Source organism: Arachis stenosperma, chromosome 1, assembly GCF_014773155.1.
Source record: "Arachis stenosperma cultivar V10309 chromosome 1, arast.V10309.gnm1.PFL2, whole genome shotgun sequence".
Lineage (NCBI taxonomy): Eukaryota > Viridiplantae > Streptophyta > Magnoliopsida > Fabales > Fabaceae > Arachis > Arachis stenosperma.
Window position 1 is genome coordinate 46,515,232 of NC_080377.1, and position 21,514 is coordinate 46,536,745.

Consider the following 21,514-nt stretch of genomic DNA (forward strand, 5'->3'; position numbering starts at 1 on the left):
TATGACATACAAACTTTTGTTTGTATATCTCGCCAGTACTATTCTTGAAGGTCTTGCTCTTCCTTGCACTAAAGCCCTTCGACTTTGAGTACTTCATATAAAAATCAAATGCAAGCTGCAAAGTAAAAAAGTGGTATTTGCCAATTTCCTCCACAAAATTCTCACTAAATTTCAAAGTTGTAATGTCTTGCACGGAGTCAACCGCATAAGCGGCTTCAAGGATATCTTCTGACATATCAGATTCAGAAAAAAACGCTCTCTCAGTAAATTCATCTCTGAAATCTTGTTCGAATTCATTCTGTTCATCCATCATATCTTGGTCACTTACTAGCTCTTCTTGTTGGTTAAAGTCATTGTCCTCCTGGTATTGCTCATTCATCTAAGTGTCCGTAAATATACCTGACATCTTAAAATGTCCAATGAAAAAAAAAATCAGTACACTCCGTCTTATAACATTACATAAAATAGATAGATTCATATATTGCTAGCAGGGACGGATCCAGAGATTTTAATATTGAGGTGCCAATTTTTATATAATTTTTTTAATCTATAAAAATAATTAACATATAGTTATTGGAGTTAGTTTTTTAATAGATTTATTAAGATACATATAATTATAATTTTTTCTAATAATTTTATTTTTAATATGATAATTACATAAATAAAATATAACTTTAACAATTGTACATTACAAATTTATAAAATACCATATAATTTATAACGGGATTTGCTAAAAATGATCCCATATCTTATTAATTAAAATTCATTCTTTCAAAAGTTTTAAAAAATTTAAAAATAAATTATAAATTATTAATTAATTGAAAGATACGGTACGATATCTTTATAAAGTTTTTCTTTTACCAATGTGAATTTAGAAGAAGAATTAATATTTTTTACAAGAAAATAATATCTACAGTACATAATGTGATTACCAAAACATAACTACTTAAGTTATTATTAATATAAAAATATGAATGTTAAATATATTAATATAAAAAAACAAATGATTTTAAAAAAAAATAAATATAAAAATTATTATATAAAAACTAATTTGAAAGGTACAAAGACTTGAGGGTATGATATTAAATTAGTTAGGTAAAAATATTAGTGAATTAACAATTAAGACATAAATCTATTACATAGTGAAAAATAATACATATAAAACTATTAAATTACCTAATATTTATTTTTATTTTTTAAACACAAATCTTATATATAAGTATAATTTCTTAAAATTTTGGGGGGTCCAGGCCACTACTCGCCCCCTCTAGGTCCGTCCCTGATTGCTAGCTAATTAGTAATAAAAAATAATAACATCTATTTACTTTTTATTAATTCTCAATGTCTTGTCAGTTAATAAAAGATAAAAAAATATTTTTTCATTACACAATCAATTTTACGAATAAAGTATCGAAACGAATAATTGGAAAATTAGAGATTCTATCTACTTACCTCGATTTTGTAATCAAAATGATGGATTGTTTTCTGAACACTACAATGAAAAAAATTGATTGGACCTTTGCTGATTGCTGCAACGGTGATTGTCAATTAACGATGAACAAAAAGTGGATATTAAATAGACGGATAAAAAATAAAAAAAATTAGATATTCAGTAGATGGATGGATGTTCGAAAGAAAAACAATGAAATTTTTTATAAAGACAATGATACACGATTTTAATGGTGGGATTGAATAATTGGTGATGGATTATTCACCAATTTATAATGTTAATATTAAGGAAAAGATAAGATTAGAGTATCTAAATCAAAATAAAACCTTAAAAAAGGAAGATAGAATTTTAAAGATAAGATAGATGAATAAGAAGATAATTTTTAAAAACGAAAACAAGACGGACATAGGCGTAATTTTTAATACATCGCGTTCCAATCGATTGAAATTGGCAAATTCATATTGTTTGGGTAAATTCAATCGATTGAGTCACAAAAGCAATCGATTGAATTTGGTGAGACCCAGGTTGTTTTGAAGCATTCAATCGATTGGAAATTCTAAACAATCGATTGAATTACAAAAATCCAATTTTTATTCATCGTTCTATCGATTGGATCGTATGACCAATCGATTGAGTTATGCGAAAACCATGCTTTTGGCAATTTTCAATCGATTGTTTAGTGGTAAACTGTAATCCAATCGATTGGTTTTCGCAGAAAACACAATTTTATGATTCCTCGCGAACGAGACGAATCAAATTTAATATTTTAATCGATTGTAATGGCCAAAAAATTGTTTTTGTTTTTGATTGTTAATGAACATGATAGATTTATGATAAATTAATTATTTATAAAATAAAAAATCATTTTTATAATTATATAAAATATATGAGGTCAATTTATAATTAAAATTAGTTAAAGGACTATGTAGCAGTTGTTAAAAAATCTTAAAAAACATGTTTTCTACTTGGACCACTAAGTGGTCCAAAGGTTCCTGGACCACCGAATCCTTCACCTTGTAACTAGTGTTATTTTCAAGAGCAATAACTACACATCTTTTTCCTCTTTTATAGAGTTAATTCTCAATTTGATTATTTTTGCTTGTATTCTTTTGTCCACTTGAACCCAAAAGGAAAAAAATACGACAACTCTCAGCTGACATCAAATTCATAATCATAATGATAACTAATTCATCTATTTTCAGGTGGATACATCATGCATTCTGTGAGAATCTCAAAGATCAATCATCCTACTACGAAGTGATGCTTGCTCTGGGTCTGGTCTAAACTCATGCATCATCACCTCCTGTGTTAAACTTGTTATAAATTCATTTAACAATAAATAAAAAAAAGTAAAGGATCAACTCACCATTTTTTTTTTGTCTCTAATGATGTTAATAACCTTCAAGAAAAGTAAAATACGAAGCCATGATGCTGACTGCAGTCGTAACTCGTATCTCTATAAAGCACAAGGATATTATGCAGACTACATAACTTCATATGCAGTGGGAAGCTGAAAATAGTGAAGCTACAAGCGCTGTTAGTTATGCTGACTTCTTTGTGTAACAAAATCAACTACCGCTACAGTTGACAATGAAGGGGTTGACAAATCTGATTAACTGAGAGGTCCTTATTCCAAGCTTAAGATCAACCTCACCGCCACCCAACCAGAAGAAATCTGGGGTCAGTTTTACGATAGCTTCATCCAAAATCACCTGAAATGAGACCATAATATCAAACAAGGGAACAAACTGAAGGGTAATTCCTACACATAATGCATTGTGCTATCTAACTGGAAAAGAGAATGAATTGTGACTAGAAATAGTGCACACAGAAGATATGTTTTAAATTAAATAATGGGCCTCGGATCGTTGAAATGATTAAACGATCAGATTAATAATAAGGAATGTCTCAAATTTGACCATTGTCCAAGGAGCAAACCTATGGTCTTAAATTCCATTCAATTTATAAAATTACGCCTCCATCATAAAGTTTGAAACAAGAAAACATGTACTTGAGACAACAAGTTGCATGTTTAAGCGGCTAATTGCACAAGCAAAAGATCAACAAGAATCAATCTCGAAGACAGTTCATAGTTCCATAAAATGGTCAACTATTGACACATCCTAAAAAATACAAAACATCTGATGTCAATCCAGACCTGGATTTTAGACAGAGAGACAGGCATAATTTAGAGGTTTGAACCAGAAACAGCAGGACAGAAGAAAGATTGGTAAGATTCAGTTGTTTATACAGATGTTCATGAGACCACAGATCATATGGCAGGGACACTATTAATATGTGACAGAAAAGTAAAAGAGGCTGTGACCTATTGTTGTAATAGATAATTAGAAAAAGGGTTATACGCCTTATTGCTAATCCAAGGCATCAAAAAGACACAACAACCAAAATGAGAGAAAAAAAGAAGGGGGGGGGGGGGGGGGGGACTTCGTAAATGCCACATGTAATCAGCTAGATCACATCATCAGCTTGAACAAGGAATGGGGATTAAGTACTGATCTGTAAATGCTGGAAATAAACAAAGTTAAATAAAAGAAAAAATTAAAAACAAAAAAGATGGAATAATTATTCCATCCACTTTTCATATTCTGTTGCTAAGCAATCCTTGTCTACAACAATTATTAATCCAAGTGCATGGCAAAACAACTTAATCACAAAAGTGATGGGCCTTAAATGAGAAATGTTAGGGAACAAAAACAGTTTATCAATATTAGCCAACACACTGGGCCAATACTTTACTTTTATACTATTAGCATTTAGGATCTAGGGTTTACAATTTAATGCTTAGTATTTAGAGCTGGCCAAGTGTTAGCCAAAAATGATAAACTTTGTTGGTCATATAGCCCTACTTGTCTTAAATAGCTTGTTAACTACTTGCAGATATTTTGTTGTCAGCACATATCATAAGATTCCTATATTAATCCACAGGACAAGTTTTACCGGAATGTCAGTTTTCATGCCAATACAAGTCACTGCATTGTGCCCATATCCAGTTAAGTCTGTGGATGTCTGCTCAGGAGCCAGCCTCACTGCATACAATAAATAAGACTTTCAAATTTCAAAATATGGAAAGGACTGGAAAATAAAGAAGTACGGTATAATGTTAAACAACTTGCAACTGATATAACTAACACACTGGTTTTTTCCTTCCAATGCCATCGCGTTCTACATATTTCATTCAAACATTCTTGTGCTAATCTCAAGATAACCAAACAATTAGCGGAAAAGGTGAGGCACTTTCAAGTGCACTGGCATCCCGCACTGGTTTGGGGAAGGGCCGAATCCAAAAGATATAATGTAGGCAGCCTAATAAGATAATTACCTGTTTTCACAGCTTAAACATGTGACCTCTCAACCGTTGTACTAAGGCTCCCCTTCACAGACACTACGCACATAAATAGAATGATGTAAAATGCAAAAACAAAATAACTTACTGTTGAATTTCTTCTTCGCTATGCTTCCATTGTTGAGCGAATACAGAAAATTCTTGACAGCCTCGGCATTGAACCGCGCTGTGTACTGCAAAACAAAACAAAACAAAGCAATACACAAACGCATAATTAAAGACAAATTAACACCCTAACAGCAACGAGGTCATTCCCAAAATTTAACAAATAATTACAGGCCACCTGAACCACAACAACATAATACTTGGAGTTTTTGCGATCGCTACAATCAATGACATTAGCGGGCGCTTGCGTGTTAACCTGACCAGTGAGCACGATAACAAGATTTAACGATTTCAGCTAATGAATTAAATTATAAAATGATTTTATAGTTTGAAGAGAGTGAGTATAGTGAATACCAAAACGATGCTTTTGCAGAGATGCTGGATGGAGTGAGCAGCGAGGGCATCGCGTCGAGCTTCAAGAGACCAGTCGTAGTAATCAGGTGGGACCCTCTTGAAGGAAAAGTCGTTAACGGCGTTAGAGCGCAAAATGGAGGAAAGACGAGTAACGGTATCAGCTTCGTCAACGATGGGAGAATCAGTTGATGGAGTGGAGTGGTTTTGGTTTTGGTTTTGTTTTTCTAACTCCGATATGCGTTTCAGGAGCTGGGTTTGAACTCGTTCCAGCTCCGCCAGGGCTTCCATTCTTGTTCTTGTGGTAGTTTGCTACAGAGCCACCTAGCTAGAGGGATTCGGGGTCAGAAAAACTAAATTACTTAACTAGAATAAAAGTATTTCTACAAATTACAAGAGTTTTGAAAAAAATTTCTACTATAGAATTTCATCCTTTTATAAAAAAAATTAATTAAATCCTTTTATATAAAAAAAGAAAACCCAACTCCCCAACGCGTCACCCCTTCCCCCAACACCCCCTCATTCGTGAATGAATCAGAAGCAAAGTTCAAAAAATCCCCAAACAAAACCCTAGCTTCAACGGTTCTGCCGCCGTCCGGGGTCGTCTTCGCGCTCAGGAGCTTCCTTCTTCGCCTGGTTGTCGTGCTCCAAGTCTCCAACCCCTCTCCTTATTCACCAGTCGCCAGCGTTCTCGTCCAGGGGTCCTGTTCGGCCGCTCTTCGTCCGTCGTCGCGGTCATTGCCAGGTCGCCGTCGTTCGTCGCGTTCAACTGCTCTTCGGTCATTGCCCTCACCGAAGGTAATGGTTGCTCTGCTCAGTGCTCAGCCTCCTTCTTGGTTGATTAGCTTTTGCTCTGTCCCTGCTTGATGATGATTGATGATTCTGTGTTGCTCATTGCTCATTACTTCTTGCTTAAATTGAAAATCTTGTTAATTAAATTGAGGATTGATGACTCTATCACTGCTCATTGCTCATCCATTTAGATATTTTCATTTTTATCTATTTCTTTTTCATGAGAGAAGAATTTTATTAAGATAAAGAGAAAAGAAAATGGAGAAAGAGATGACAGAGACCCACTTTACAAAAGATCAAGAAAGAAATCATATTGGTCATATGATCTACACAATCTATGCATTTTCATGTGTTCAGAATATCTAAGCTGTGAATTTATCTTGTTACCAGGCCCAACATAGAGCTAACAGAAAACTATTACTAAACTATGAATTCTTTGTCAAATGGTTGATATTTTTTGGGTTGGTGACCATGATAGGAAATACTGGAAAGCTTAGGACTAAAAATGGGTAAGTTGCAGTTTTTGACCCATTTTCCCCCTTGGAACTCAATTTTGGTTCCCAACTGTATCAATTGCACAACCTCTTTGAGATGATATAATGGTGAAACAACAAAATGTGTTTTTATTTTTTGGTTTTTATTTGGTAACAATTGTAATTGGGAACTTTTATAGGTACTTTCTCATGTTTTTAGATTGGGAGATTGCAGACTCGACACAGTAGTTTTGGTAATGCCATTTTCAGCAAGCTTTCAATTTGTTTACGTAATGCCCTAGATATTCTTTCACCACCCCAGAACCCTTCACCATAACAGTTTCCCTCATCTCGCTTCGGGTGCCCCGGGCCGGCCACCGCAAGTTCCCGGAAAACATCCCCGTCATCCTCCGCCTGACCGAGAACCTCCACCTCGGCCTCATTGTTGTCTCCAGGTTCCTGCGCTACGGCTACCATCCCTTTTCCTCAACGGCAGAGCCACCGGCCGCGTCGGTGACACATTCACCTAACCTCTCCGGTCTTCGTTTCGGCTCCACCACCAGCATTTCGAGCTTTTCTCTTTTCGATGGGTCTTCTCAGCATCATTCGTAAGATCAAAAGAAAAGAGAAGGAAATGCGAATTCTTATGGTGTGAGTTTCTTTCCACTTCCGATCTCTCTCTCAAAACCCTCTCTCGTTTTTGTTATCTACTTTCTTGAATTATTTTTTCCTAATTACCTTCTTGCCCTTTGTTTGCTACATACTATACAGGGGATTGGACAATTCTGGGAAGACAACAATCGTTTTGAAGATTAACGGGGAGGATACTAGCGTCATTAGTCCTACTCTTGGCTTCAACATCAAAACCATCACCTACCAAAAGTGAGGAATTTTCTTCTCATTTCACTTCATAAAATATCACTCCCTACTATTGTCAGCTATCTTGTTCTATTTTTCTTGGGAGAGAAAAATATGAGGATGAGTTTATATTACTATAGTCACTATTTAGGGGTAGATATGGGTTGTGACCCCTTGGTAGCATTACTCTTTTGTTTAAAGGGAAAGACTTTGATTTTTTTTTTTTGAAATTTGTCGCTGGTGAGTGAAATATCTCAGCTAAAACTGCAATTGGGAAATGTAGTTTGTTTGATAGTACGGTGAAACTAAAATCTCATGTACGGTTCTGGAATAGTGATGACATTTCCAAACAACCATCAAAGTTTGATGGTATGATCAAAACATACTTAGACGATATTAATCTTTTCTAGATTTGAGTGCTGCTGTGTTTAAAGGATATGTCACTCCAACATTCCCATTTCCTTCCTTCTCATGATCATACACAGAATAAAGAGGTGATTGTCAAACTTAATGATTAGACATTCTGGTTGACATACATGGATCACACTTAAAAAAGTAGGTGTGAGTTTCAATCATGAAAGTACTGATTGTGAACACAGTTGCATAACTAAAACTTACATTTACTTGAACTGCGATTTAGCGTTATGAGTTATGACTTAGTTGATGGCAGTCCTGCTTCCATATTTGTTATTGAGATCCCAAAATTTTGTTGAATCCATTTCTAGGTCGGGTGTTGGCTGAGATTTATTCTAAGTGTGTGAAAGATTTCCTTTTAGAATTTATTTGGGAGTATTTTCTTGTAATTTTCACTTTTTCGATACACAAAACATGCTCGTTCTTTTTTGTTTTTGCCCTTTGTTTGCTTCATATCGTACAATAATTAACTAAATGCTAAGGCGTGTAAACACACTGAAAATGGCAGGTACACCCTAAATATATGGGATGTCGGGGGCCAGAAAACAATACGATCTTATTGGAGAAACTACTACGAGCAAACGGATGGTTTGGTTTGGGTAGTTGACAGTTCAGATCTAAGAAGGTTGGATGATTGCAAAATGGAGCTCGATAACCTCCTAAAGGAAGAGGTCTGTTTTCTGTTCAATCCAAGTGGTATCTATTGTGCTTAACCAAAGCGGTATCTCTTTTCTTATTGTTACTAACTTAGGTGCTCAATTCATAACTGTTTCTCCCTTAACTTCCTACATTTCTCAATTATTACTAATGTTCTTAATACCTTTTTTTTTCTGTGATAGAGGCTATCTGGAGCATCCTTATTGATACTAGCAAATAAACAGGACATTAAAGGTGCCCTTACGCCTGAAGAGATAGCCAAGGTAAACTTAATTTTGTCATCTCTAAGTAATCGCTATATCAGTTCCTTAACTTTTTTATAGCCTGCCTCATCAAATTTATATAGTTTAACTTGTATTTATTCTCTCAAATGCTCTCTTTTGTAGTTAAATTTCTATGCCCAAACATTGTCTGCGCTGAAATCTGTCTGAGAACTAATTTCAAATCTTCCTTAACCTTTCCATGCATAGAATTTTGTCTTGGTTTGCATTTGGGGTATTGTGGTTGGGTAGTTTGTTGGGGGAAGTTAGTGACTATAAATAAAGAGAAGTGGGGATCAGGGTATTTGGCATTTGTTATTTAGTCTTGGAAAGTGAAGACAAACTAACTGTTCCTCAAATCAGTGTAACCTTTTTCTAGATTTCTTAACACAGCATATATGCAAATAACGAGTTGAACTCTTAAGCATGTCTAAAACACTATTCTATTATAGGTAGTATCATGCAAAATGCGAAAACAAAACTGATTTTGATATGATTACTATCGAATGAATCATCACTTCAATTGTAAGCATCAATCATAATCATGAAAAGCTCACTATTAAGTCTCTCATACCGTATTCTTATAAATCAAGCTAGTTATCCCTGGTTTAATATATTATTGTTTGGTTTTTAATATTGTCCTTTATGGCTAAGGTGCTTAACTTGGAAGCCATGGACAAATCTCGTCATTGGAAGATAGTTGGCTGTAGTGCATACACTGGCGAGGGTCTGCTTGAGGGTTTTGATTGGTTAGTCCAGGACATAGCCTCCAGAATCTATATGCTTGATTACTAATTCATGAAATGGTTCAACCTTCCCTGAGCATCCTTCTTTGGAATAAACTGCCCATTGCATCATTGAAACCTTCCAAGTTTTAATATATTCATTTTTTTTTCATTTTTATTACCTTGTCGTTGCTTTTCTGGCACTGTAAAATTTTGAAGAAATGTTAGAATACTGTGGGAAGGTGTATAAAACTGAAGTGGAATGATTATGATTTATGAGTGCATGCCCGATAGCTTCATGCAAATGTGAAAGATGATAGAGAACTAGTGACAATAATATGGGAGATTAGTTAAGTGACAAAGTTAGAGTTTAATAATCTTTGAATCAGGGTAGTAAAACTCAATTTTTTTTTTTTTTTTGGTGACTAGTAAAACTCATAATTTGATAAAAGTTACAAATTTAATAGTAATTAAATTATTATTTTCTTGTTTTATCAATTCTTTTATTTTAGTTTTTTTTTTCCGATATTTTATATCATACTTTATCCTAGTTCAGTTTTGTAATAAAGGTGCCAGTATGTACAAATCTAAAGCATTTAGCATGTTGATATATACAATATAATGATCATATGCAAATTTTTAGTGAGACATGAATTTCTCGGCGCGTAAAATTTCACGTGCAAGCGCGTTACTGCTTTTCGCATAATTTATGATCCATATGGATCGTAGCACTTCCTCCTCTTACCACTTCCAGCCAGTACTTACCACCATATTTGTCCCACCTTTCTCCCTTAGGATTGGCCTTTGAGTTGGTTTTACTCCTTGATTCATGTTTCTCTTATCCTTCTTTCATTTTTTATACACAAACACACCTCCCACACACGTGCACACAAGCTTCTTCCTCATGGAGAATCTGAAGGAGAGAAGAGGAAAAGCTGAACTAGAAGAAGAGAGAGGCTAGCTATGCTTTGAGTTCACAGAAGACACTCACCATCTTTGTATGAAAATTTGTAAGTTTCAGAGACCCATTTAACAGGTAAATAGGTTGACCCGATGAATTTAATCCATTTTGACGGTCCTACTTTTTGAAATCTCTTCTCTCTCCATCCCTCTCCTCTCTTTCTCTCTCCACTGCCTTACTTTTCGAAATCTCTTCTCTCTCCATCCCTCTCCTCTCTTTCTCTCTCCACTGCAACCACCTCTGGCCAACCTTTGCCAACGCCAACCATCACCAATCTCATCCAATGACTACGTGGACTCGGCTGGAACCCATTTCATTGCATGAAATAGAGTCGCTTCCAACGTTGTTGCCATTGGTGTCCTTGCCACTGTTGCTTCTTATGTCGCCGTAGCTACCTCCCTCTTCCAGGTAGATTGTCTTCTTCCTTCTCCCTATTCCATTCCCTTTTTTATATATTTTAAAAGAAATCCTAAACCCCTGTTTTGAAGCAGCCTGCTATTCAGTCACTGTCGCCGGCGGTACGTCGTCAAAGTTGCCACCACGCTGAAAAAGTCCTCCGCGCCGTTAGTGTCTCCAAGTAAGTGAGTAATTAGTTTAGAGTAATTAAATTTACACTAATTTATACTAATTAAATTTTTTGTTGCATCTTTTTTATTATAAAATTGTGACGTAGGTGAAACTTGAAATAATTAATTTAGAGTAATTACATCATTTTTATTTCTAATTAAGACAGAGTTTTAATTCTCGTTTATAAATCATATGTTGTGAAATTGTGATATATGTTTAATTATCTTTGCTTAGAGTAATTAGAATTCAAATTAGATTATGTCAAGTTGGTTAATTAAGTTAGTTTTAGATAAATTAGGACAATTACTTAGATAAATTAGTTTAGGGTTTAGTTTAGAGTTGAAGTTAGACTAATTTAGACTTGAATTTAGGTAAATTAAGTTAACCTAGTATTAATTAGGCTTTTGAAATTAGATTAATTAATTTTACAAATATTATTAATTTTTTTATTGTTAATTTTTATATTTCACTAACTTCATTTCTATTTTAGGATTTTTTTTGTTTGAAAGTCGTGTAGCTTTAATCATGGGCTGTTCATGCTGATATATACATGGGCTGTTCGTATAGTATTAAGGTTAGTTTTCTATCTTTAAACATGTTAAATTGTTTAAGTTTTATGTTAAATTTACTTTTTTTTTTTAAGATAAAATTTTAGGACGGAAGTGGGAGAAGGTTTTCTAGTTATGCCTTTTCGAAATCCTTGTTTGTTGAAAAATTACAGAATAATAAAAGGATGCACACAAGAACAGCTAAAATTTGACGCTTGCTTGAATGTGTGTTTCTTTTAATTTAGTTTACAACTGTTTTCTCTGTGAAAGTTAATAAATTTTTTTGGTGGAGGTCTCTGAATCAAGGAAAAATTTTGTCAAATTTTAATGGGAGAAGATTCATGATGCCATGATCAGGAAGATTTTTGAAAGACTTAGAATTTTCAAAAAATCTTATTATGAGCTAATTTCAATTTATTTATTCATTAAGATTTTAATTTCAAAAATTATTTTATTAAAGCTAACTAAATCAAGTTTTGATAATTAAATTAAAAATTTTATCTTATTTTACAATTATTGGATAATTTTTATATTTAAATTATAAAGTTTAGGAATCGTAAAATAATAAGAATTTATATGATTTGATTTAAATAATTGTGATTTTAGAAATTAATACTTTAATTTTTATGAATAAAAAAAATTAATTATATTATTTATAGTTATCGAATTAGAATTATTTATTTGAGAATAATTTGTAAATTGATAATTAAATAGTATTTTTAATAAATATTAGTGTTGGATTAAAATAGGTTTTCAATTATCTTATTACTCTTAATTTTATAAAATTATTGTATTACTCATATGGATTTTATCCTAACTTTAAATTCCCAAATAAAACTCTAATTTTACAAATCCCTAACCCTGACCAAATGAAAAAAAAAAAAAACGCACGCACACAGAACAGCGAAAGAAAGGAAATGGGAAGAAGAAAGGGGGGCGGGAAGAGGGAGGCGGCGCGGTGGGTGTCACTGCCGCCATCGCCGCTGCTGTTGACAGGAGGAGAGAGGGAGATATGAGAGAGCTGAACGGGAAGAGAGGGAAGGAGACCTCGCCGCCATGCCCAGCCTGTTGCGTGCCCCGTCGCATCGCCGCCCAGACCGCGTCCAACCCTCACCGCTAGCTGTGCCTCACCGCCGCCCAACTTGCCGTCGCGCCAGCTACCCATGCCAGAGGAGAGAGATCAGACAGAGAGAGATGCAAAGAGGGAGAAGGACTCGTGTCGTTGCTGCTGTGCGTGCAGTTGCCGCCGAGGGAAGCCAGCGCCACCAGCGCGTCACCGTCGCCGAGCCTCATTGTCGCCGCCGTCGTTGACGAGCCCTGCCACCTCCGTCTCGTGCTCCATCGCCGCTGCTAGAGGTCCGTCACCGATCTAATCTGAGAGAGAGAGGAGATGTGAACGGAAGAGAAAACGGGGAGCCACCTCCGCTGTTGTTAAACCACCAAAGCTTCTGGCTGAGCTTCTGCCGCCCAAAATCCGCTGCCGTCGCCGGAAAAAGCGCTGAAGGTAAGGTTTTAAGTTTTTGGTTTTGTTTCTCTTGAGATTCCAGAAGCTTTATTGTCGTTGCATGTTTGTTACAGTCGCCGTCGCTGGAATTCGTCGCCACCACCACCACCATTAGAGATGAATCCAGTTGTTCTCTTGTTGCCGAAGGTATTATCATCACTGCTCTGGTTCAATTTTGTTTTGCTACCGTTGCTGTTAACTTGCACCAATTCAAGTTTAGTGTCACTACCTTAGGTCTAGCCTTTCTCCTGACTCTGTTTCACTTTTATACTCTGAACTGCCTTGGTCTCATTTATCTGTTTGTTATGGTTTTAATTCCATTTTAGTTTCGATGTCGCCTTGAATTTTCAGAGTTGTTTCTGTGTTTGATTCCATCAAATTCGAATCTGTTGTTGTTGCTGCGAGCGTAATCGGGGTTGGTGATGCTGCCATCGTCCCGGTTGTGTTGGAATCGCCACTACTGCTATGAGTTTAGATTAAGCGGGACTGTTGTGTTAAATTACGCGATTGCGACATCGAGGTAGGAGTTTTTCTTAAAATTTATTTTATATTACAGAGTGATTATAAATAGATATTGATGCAAAAAAAAATATACTTTTGTGATTGTATTTGTCTTGTGGATGTAGTTGTTTGCTAGATTAAATTATTGGTTGCTTGATTGCTTGAGTGGTGTACGGTTGTTGATAAGAAATTGGTTTAAAAAGTTATTTACTTGATTATTATGAAAAATGGTTTTCCTTGGTTTTGAAGTTAATTTGATAATGTAAATGAATTGGATTTGGAAATGATTTGAGATATGAAAATGAATTAATTTTGGAAGCGATTTACTTTTGAATTAGTTTGATTTTATAAATGATTTAATATTTAAGCTGGTTTAATTTTGAAAAAGATTTATTATTGGAAATGGTTGGATTTGAAAATAATTTGATATTAGAACTGGTTGAATTTTGGAAAATGATTGAGATTTGAAAATGGTTGAGAAAGGGTTTGAGGAATGTTTGGATGGGACCCGAAAAAGGGTGGCAGAGTCCGAGTTTTAGAGGAGATGCTGACGAAATTTTATAAAATTGGAAGTTTCGTTTGAAGTAATTATCTAAAAAGATTTGGTTTTAAACATTATATGTTTTAAGATTGATTTATTTAGAAAAGAAAGAATTATGTTTTGAATTGGGATTGTTGATGAACGGAATGGAAAGAAGGATGATGAGGATTGACTTTGAAATATGATTTTTGAATGAATTTGGGAATGAGATATGAATTGATGAATGATGATGATATTGAGAATGACTTAGATATTGATGAATGTCGAATGAATTATTCATATGGTTTATGAATTTGAATTATCTGAGACACGAGTTTCCTTGGGTAGACGCAGTGGCTTGCCACCACTTGCTCCAGGTTGAGACTCGATACTCTGTTGACCCTATGGCGTAAGAGTGACCGGACACTTATAAATTCCCGGGAATGGTACTCCCATTGAGCGATTTGATATATATATGAGAAAAATCTATGCATAGACTCATGGGGATGCACGTCGGAGGACAGTCCAAGGGTTTAGCAAATTGGACTTGTCAGGTTGGCTGTATAATTGACAGATGAGCTCATTAGCCATAGGACAGGCATGCATCATATGCATTTGTATGCTTTATTTGGGTTTGAATTTGTTTTAGTTTGCCTAATTGTTAAACTGTTATTAACTGCTACTTAAACCTGTGCTTTTCTTGTCCGTTTTGCCTGTGGTTGTCTTGGTGTGCTACTTTTGAGAATGAGCTTTGGTACTGAATTGATGATTGTGTTGATTGATTGCGTAGTTGATTTCTGATTAAGATTTTCTTATAAGGGAAGAAAAGTTTTGGATTTCTGGATATTTAAATATTGATTTTCGAAAAGGGTTTTTGGATGACTAGTTGTTGGTTTTTAAAAGATTCAAATGATGAACAATAATCACTGAACTTAAAAATTGATTTCTCTTTAAATATCTTATTATGACAATTCTAAAACTCTGTGGTGAGACCGTGTGGTTAAGTTCTCACCCCCTACAACTTTATCTTTTTTAGGAGACGGATGAAAAAGCTCACGAAGGGTTGGTTTGCATTTCGCTTAGTCGATAATGCTGTTTAGTTTTTATCTATTTACCCCTCGCCATCAATATTATATTATGCAAGAGGGATAAGAGTTATATGATTTGTATGTATATAATATGTATGAGTTACTTGAGTAAGAAGTTTCGTACATGTATATGCTTGTTTTATTTTATTTAAAAGTATTCTTTTTCCGATTTTCAAAAAGAACAGTGATACGATTTCGAGTCAAAGGCTCCTATTTTATTATTAAGTATATGAAGTCATCATAATACTTCTTGCTATCAGAGTAGCGCAGCCAGAAGCGTGACATTCTGATAGTGAAGGTGTTACAATTTTCATCCACTACATGGCTAGGCAGCTTCAGCAGATGCTTGAAGATGTATGTGAAAGGCAGGACTGCCTTACTTAGTGGCTCCGGCCGGACATTAAGAAGGCCCTTTACGCCTATTAGGATAATGATGAGGGGTTCAAGCGTTGTTGAGCCACAAATAGGGCCAACAGAGCATCAGCCAAGTCGTTCAAGTATAATGGCAGGTCAGCGACTTTCATGAAGACAAAGTTTAGGCTGGTATATAACTTGTTTTAATATGTTAAGTTCGTTTTGTCTTTGACTTTTAAACTAATTGTCACTTTATTTAACCTTTTTCGTTCAAGTGCAGTTTAAGTTGTTGCAAAGTGAGGTAACGATGCCAAAGACCTTGAAGTTTACTCACATGTTGAAGGAGAGCAAGGAGAGATTTGCCAATTAGTGGTATGCAGATTATTATGTAAGTACATATCATGATTTATTTCATAACATATAATCATTTTCAATCATTTGCCGTCCTAATAACTTTTGCATATCATATGGTAGGAATCACACATGCAGAACTTGGAGGCCACAATCCAACAATCTCAGCAGAGTGGGAAGGATGTCAACAACCTTTCTGCTTTCATCATCGATCCTGATGCGGTATGACGCCATACCTTATTCGAGCCGTACAAGAAACGTGATGGGATGGGTTCGTTCTTATTCTTCACTAGCAACCTACATATCTCCACCTTGAGAGCTTTATTCACCACAGTCACCAGTCCCGCAAATCCCGAGGACGTCGATTTGTGGGAGCGAAAGCAGGTTCACAGCCTCACCCAGAGCCTTTAAGACTAAGGTCACCAATTGCATCTAGCTAACGAGAGGCAGAATGAGCTTCTTGCATGTATGGTAGAGAGGGATGCTCACGATGCAGAGGCAGAGTCCATGTGGTAAGAGTTTAGGTAGGAGCTAGAGCAGATCCAACGGATACAGCACCAAATGACAATATACTATGGCCAGATGAGATCTGGTGGCAGCGCTGCTGCTGTAAGTGGCTCCTCCTTCTCAGCACAGGCACCAAGAGAAGCATCAACATGACCACCTAGACCGCTGCCTTAGCAGGACAGGGGGATATCGATGGCAATGATTACCAGGACCTATAAAGACTAGGATTTTCTTTTGCTTTGTTTGACAATACTGGTAGTTTATCTTTTTTACTTTTTCTTCTGGACACTTGTTATTTCATATTATAGTTGACTAATTTTATTAAAAATACTACTTGATTTTCACTAATTGAATTTGACTATTAAGTCTTGACATATTGATGATGGTATATCATGTTCTAATAAAAACAATTTTACCGTTGGGTGAATCCGCCGGCATGGTTTAATTTAGTTAATATAAAATAATATATTATCATCAGATTTATCAAGGGACAAATCCGATGGTAATAAGACGCAAAAAATCTGAATTTATGGCACCAAAGTTACCGTAAAAAAATTTTCGATGATAATCACCTCCTTAATTTAGCCGATCAAAATTTTAAATTCGCTGTTAATTTTGCCAGAAAGTACGATCGAATTAAAAAAAATTCTCTAATAATTACTCGTAACTGGCGAGGATTTTACCGTCTGAGTCTGTCTATCACTAAACCTGACGGTAATAAATTTATCAACAAATCTTTTTAGTAATTTGGCTGATAAATCTATTGGTACTCGGCAAATTTTTTGTAGTGTACTAAAAGAATTTCGTTTCAAGAGCAATGATTTGACTTGGCGGCACTCATAAATGAATAAATACATCAATTGTTAGCCAAAGAAAAGAAGACAAAGCCTAATGGGCTAAGCAAGGGCAACAAAAAGCCCAAAGAGTCATTAAAATTCAAATTTATTTATAGTTCATTTTGGAGTCATATTTTTTATTTAATTTTAGATTTCAGAGTTTTGTTGTTAGAAAGTTTAGCCCACTTTTAGACTAATCAATCAGGGGTATATTTAAGCAAATTTGTGAGAGTTTTTTGTGAATAAATTTTATGGGTATTTTTATGTACATTTTTCTAAGTGTATTAAGTAAAATGAGTAATTTACTTTGCTTGTTGCATGAAGAAATTGAGGGATCCAACTTAAGATAATTTTTAGTGTTTGTTCTTTCAGTTTTGTCTCTTTGATCTAGGTTGTTAAGGACAGGTTCTTTGAAAGTCTAGTAGAAAAAATCCTTTCGATGACTTAGGTTACTAAGAACAGATTTTTTGAAAAGTCTAGTAGAAAAACCACTATCCAACTATCCTTTTAGTCTTATCTTTCTTTTCGTTTTCGCTACGTTTTTTGTTCCTTGTTCTTTTTTCTTATCACAACCCGAGACATGTTTAAAAGCATTTGTTTGGGTTGTACATAGGGGTGTAATCGGGTCGGATTGGGTTAAGTTTGAGCAAAGATAGGAACATAACTGACCAATTTTAATCGGTTTAGGTTGGATCAGGTTGATGGGATTTCTTGTGACTGTACCCAAACCATTTGAATCTTGGTTGGATCGGTTCGGGTAATCAGGTATTCGATCAAATTTATATTTGTAAAAAAAATTGAAAAATGGGAAAAAGAAAGGAAAAATAATTATGTAAGTGTGTAACACTAAAAAATAAAAATAAAATAAAAAATGAGTGAATTTCACATCACAATATATTATCAAAAGAAAAACTGAACAATTAGAAGAGACAAAGCAGTAAGTAGTAAGGATGATGACACGTCATCTTAAGCAATTTTAAAGTTATTTTTCATGTACTTTCTTAGGTTTTAACCAAATTTATTATGTTTTCTAATAGCATTTAATAAATAATCAAATATTTGGAGTTGTGTTGGTGATTTTATGTTTACAAGAGTTTTTGGCTAAAAAATAAGCAAGAAATGAAGCTTTTTTTACGAAGAAAATACAAAGACAGCAAAAGCACGGCCTCACGAAGCAAAACCGTGCCCTATGGACACCCAAAACTCCAATTCCCATGTACGCCCGGCGGAAAGGTTCCCAACTCTGACCTTTTCACACTTAAGTGGTCATAACTTGAGCTATAGAGATCCAAATAAGACAGTTTTAGTTGTATTAAGAAGCTAACATTCAGAACTTCAAAACGATATTTATATGTCTATAGTGGACATTTAGTTTGAGCCACGCACTACCACCATCTTTTTGACGCAAGAAATCAATGCCCAAGACATCGACGCCCGACAGAAGAGCTCCACGCTCGGCAGAAGATCCTCACGCCCGGAGGCTTCCATTCCACACCCGGCAGACCTAATGCTCTTGAAGGATGAAATCTTGGGTTTTTGCCCAATTCCTCTTAATACAATCCCAGATTAAACTAATTACAACTCTCAAGATGCAACAACTAAGACTCAACATTAATTATCCACATTATTAAAACCCTTAATCACATCTAGAAGATTGAAGACACTAGAAGATTAGTTATTAATTTTCTCTAGAAACATAAAAGATTTGGTCGTTTAGATTTGATTTGAATTATTCGTTTTTGAATTTGGATAAGAGTCAGTAAGCAGTTATCTTATTTTCCTCTCTGGAAGAAAAGTGATAATCTTATCCTTTCGATCCGAAGGATAAGATTAGTGTAGTTTTGAATTTAAATTCTAGAATTTAGGCTAAAAATAAGTGAGAATAGCGAACAGAGAAGATCATCAAGTCCTAGGACTACGTCTCTTCTTCTTGTTTTTCTTACTTCTTTATGGGTAACTAATTATCTGTCAAAGTGTTAGGAGCTCTGTTTATATTTTATATGGATAATTAATCTATATTTATTTTATTTTAAAGTCTTGCATTGATCTATTTCATAATTGAGTTATTCGTTCTTCATTCGGATTAGTGGATTGAAAGGTAAGCTAATTCTTCTTGGATTCTTTATTATAATTGGAAAATTTTGATATTTGAATCAAAGCTTGAAAACTCTTTCATATGACTAATTGAATTCGGCTAGGAATAATGGTTCAATTAGTGTGCGACACATACATGATTTTCAAACACTCTAATTTTGAATAAGTGAGATACAATTCGGATTAGAACACCTTTTGAAAATTATATTTTCTTTTAATATTTAACTGAGGATTTTTTTCTTAAATAAAATAAAAAATTTAATAATTCTCCAAACAAGATATTTCAGCTTTATTTTCGGGAATACAATTTTTTTTGTAATTAGGGCAAGTTCGTCGTACCCCCGGCAAACTATATGATAGGTTTCCAAAATAAAAGCATGCATGTTAGTGTGTAGATCAGAACAGCACCTATTTTGTTGTTCATTTTCCTTCTCTTACTGTTGACATTTTCTCTACGATGTCAAGGAATCCATTGTTATCCATTTATTACGATGGTGAAATAGTGTATGACGAAGAAGGTTCTATCGTTTTTAGATAAGGACAACCGATAATTACCTATATGACACCGAAAGTCGATAGTTTAACAACTTTGAGGAATTTGATATTGTATTCCGTCGGGCAACAAGAGGCAAAAATGGTGAAAAAATTTACTACAGATATCTGAGCGAAGTATATGGCAGTTTATTTTATAAAAGGTATATTACAGTTGTATTGTCTCCGTCACTATTATATTGATCAGACCACGGTTGTGAGAAATATTTTTATTTTCTTTAATTAGGTACCGATTGCGCGACGACGAGGACATACGGCTTATAAGATCGTGGCACAACCGATGGACAAATGTTCATCTATTGGAATTATTCGTGTATCTCATTGAGGTGGGTGGCCGAGGATCATCTGCAGATGCTGTCGATGATAGTCAATTGAGGGTAGTCAGGAGGGGTCTAATGTTGAGGGTAATTAGGATAGTCAATTAGATGAACTATCAGAAGGACTATGGTGGATCTAAATATGCCACCTGAGGGTAGTCAGGAGTGGTCTAATATTGAAGTTCGTAATGTTGACTTAATGGACGACGGTGTTGAAAGTCATGATGGTTCTGCTACCAGAGATCCGATGATGGATCAGTATAAAGTTAACCCTGATGACGGAGACGATGCTGCCGAAGAACCACCTAAAATTTCTGATGATGGTAACGAGGAAGAAGAGATAAACTACTACGGTGACACACAGATCGCTCTGACACAACCTACCTTTTCTTGACCATATGACTGGCCGGATCATTTCATGAGGTTGAATCTCAATGGAATGACTTTGGATTGGTCGTTTACCTAGGGAGGCCCTAAAGATGATCCAAGCAATGAGTTTGAGGTTGGAAAATAATTTAAGAACAAGGAAGAAGTCATGTTGGCAGTTAAACAGTACAGTATTAGGAGGGCTGCGGATTACAAAATAGTAGAGAGTAACCGGTTGAGGTACAATGCATAATGTATCCACTTTGAACCCGGTTGTAATTGGAGCATACTCACATCATATCGTCGAAAGCAAGAAAAGTGGAAGGTTAGGAGATTTACTAGGCCTTATTCTTGCATGCAAACTTCGATGGGACAAGACCATGGTAGGTTGGATTTGAAGGTGATTGCGCAATACATTTTCACAATGGTCAAAGCCAATCCAACAATCAGCATCAGGGTTCTCTAAGGAGGTGTGAAGAATCACTTTGGTTACAAGGCGTCCTACAGAAAGGTTTGGCTTGCAAAATAGAGAGTCATTGCTAGAATATATGGCTATTGGGAGGAGTCATACAATGAGCTTCCTCGTTGGTTATTCGCTATACAGATGTACTTGCCTGGTAAGATCAATTTCAAGTTTGGTTATTCACTGTTAAAAAGTTTATCCACTGTTATTCACTGGTAAGATCAATTTCAAGTTTGGGTGCTTACGTGCAACTAGTGACTCAGCCTTGGCCTGGTTCCACCGACACAGTCATGTTTCATCGGGTCTTTTGGATGTTCCCACCGTGTGTTGAGGCTTTCAAGCATCGCAAGCCACTTATTTCTATTAATAGCACTCACTTATATGGTAAATATCTGATGGCCATAGATCAAGATGGCAACACAAACATTCTGCCTATCGCATTTGCCGTTGTTAAGGGTGAGACAAAGGAGGCATGGTCATTCTTTCTGTCGTATCTGTGGAAGCATGTCACACCACAACTTGGGCTCTTAGTAATT

The 21,514-nt window shown here is 35.3% G+C and overlaps 2 protein-coding genes and 1 long non-coding RNA gene across 10 annotated transcripts; 2 read left to right on the forward strand and 1 right to left on the reverse strand.

The window, feature by feature from the left end:
• Window positions 1-2,347: 2,347 nt before the first annotated feature.
• Window positions 2,348-5,724, reverse strand: LOC130970686 (uncharacterized). Its single transcript, XM_057896848.1, has 5 exons — window positions 5,274-5,724; window positions 5,098-5,175; window positions 4,903-4,987; window positions 4,409-4,497; window positions 2,348-3,162 (listed from the first exon to the last, which is right to left on the reverse strand). The coding sequence occupies exons 1-5, from the start codon at window positions 5,559-5,561 to the stop codon at window positions 3,019-3,021; spliced, it is 684 nt and encodes a 227-aa protein (XP_057752831.1). The 5' UTR covers window positions 5,562-5,724; the 3' UTR covers window positions 2,348-3,018.
• LOC130970695 (ADP-ribosylation factor-like protein 2) lies at window positions 5,688-9,869 on the forward strand. 4 transcript variants are annotated; one of them, XM_057896875.1, is made up of 8 exons: window positions 5,688-6,068; window positions 6,541-6,571; window positions 6,736-6,789; window positions 6,876-7,186; window positions 7,307-7,417; window positions 8,316-8,478; window positions 8,647-8,727; window positions 9,379-9,869. In XM_057896875.1, exons 4-8 carry the CDS (start codon window positions 7,122-7,124, stop codon window positions 9,517-9,519), a joined length of 561 nt encoding a protein of 186 aa, XP_057752858.1. In that variant the 5' UTR covers window positions 5,688-6,068; window positions 6,541-6,571; window positions 6,736-6,789; window positions 6,876-7,121; the 3' UTR covers window positions 9,520-9,869. The 4 variants fall into 4 exon arrangements, with proteins under 4 accessions (XP_057752858.1, XP_057752842.1, XP_057752865.1 ...); XM_057896859.1 differs by lacking the exon at window positions 6,541-6,571; XM_057896882.1 differs by lacking the exon at window positions 6,541-6,571 and having other exon boundaries at window positions 6,756-6,789.
• A 150-nt stretch (window positions 9,870-10,019) lies between these two features.
• On the forward strand, window positions 10,020-16,726 carry LOC130944273 (uncharacterized). 5 transcript variants are annotated; one of them, XR_009072014.1, is made up of 10 exons: window positions 10,033-10,485; window positions 10,740-10,818; window positions 10,902-10,987; window positions 11,468-11,551; window positions 12,425-13,029; window positions 13,104-13,176; window positions 13,381-13,549; window positions 15,399-15,681; window positions 15,773-15,880; window positions 15,967-16,723. It is a non-coding gene; the product is annotated as an uncharacterized LOC130944273 (long non-coding RNA). The 5 variants fall into 5 exon arrangements; XR_009072017.1 differs by having other exon boundaries at window positions 10,020-10,818; window positions 13,356-13,549; window positions 15,087-15,681; window positions 15,967-16,726; XR_009072013.1 differs by having other exon boundaries at window positions 10,025-10,818; window positions 15,087-15,681; window positions 15,967-16,725.
• Window positions 16,727-21,514: the final 4,788 nt, after the last annotated feature.

What these genes read in the sequence shown, in the direction of transcription:
- LOC130970686 (XM_057896848.1), bottom strand. Translation starts at nt 5,561, where the DNA reads ATGGAAGCCCTGGCGGAGCTGGAACGAGTTCAAACCCAGCTCCTGAAA. An exon ending in AGCGAAGAAGAAATTCAACA is followed by an intron (nt 4,498 to 4,902) that starts GTAAGTTATTTT and finishes TATTGTATGCAG; the next exon opens with TGAGGCTGGCTCCTGAGCAG. An exon ending in GCATGAAAACTGACATTCCG is followed by an intron (nt 3,163 to 4,408) that starts GTAAAACTTGTC and finishes GTCTCATTTCAG; the next exon opens with GTGATTTTGGATGAAGCTAT.
- LOC130970695 (XM_057896875.1), top strand. Translation starts at nt 7,122, where the DNA reads ATGGGTCTTCTCAGCATCATTCGTAAGATCAAAAGAAAAGAGAAGGAA. An exon ending in ATAACCTCCTAAAGGAAGAG is followed by an intron (nt 8,479 to 8,646) that starts GTCTGTTTTCTG and finishes TTTCTGTGATAG; the next exon opens with AGGCTATCTGGAGCATCCTT. An exon ending in CGCCTGAAGAGATAGCCAAG is followed by an intron (nt 8,728 to 9,378) that starts GTAAACTTAATT and finishes TTTATGGCTAAG; the next exon opens with GTGCTTAACTTGGAAGCCAT.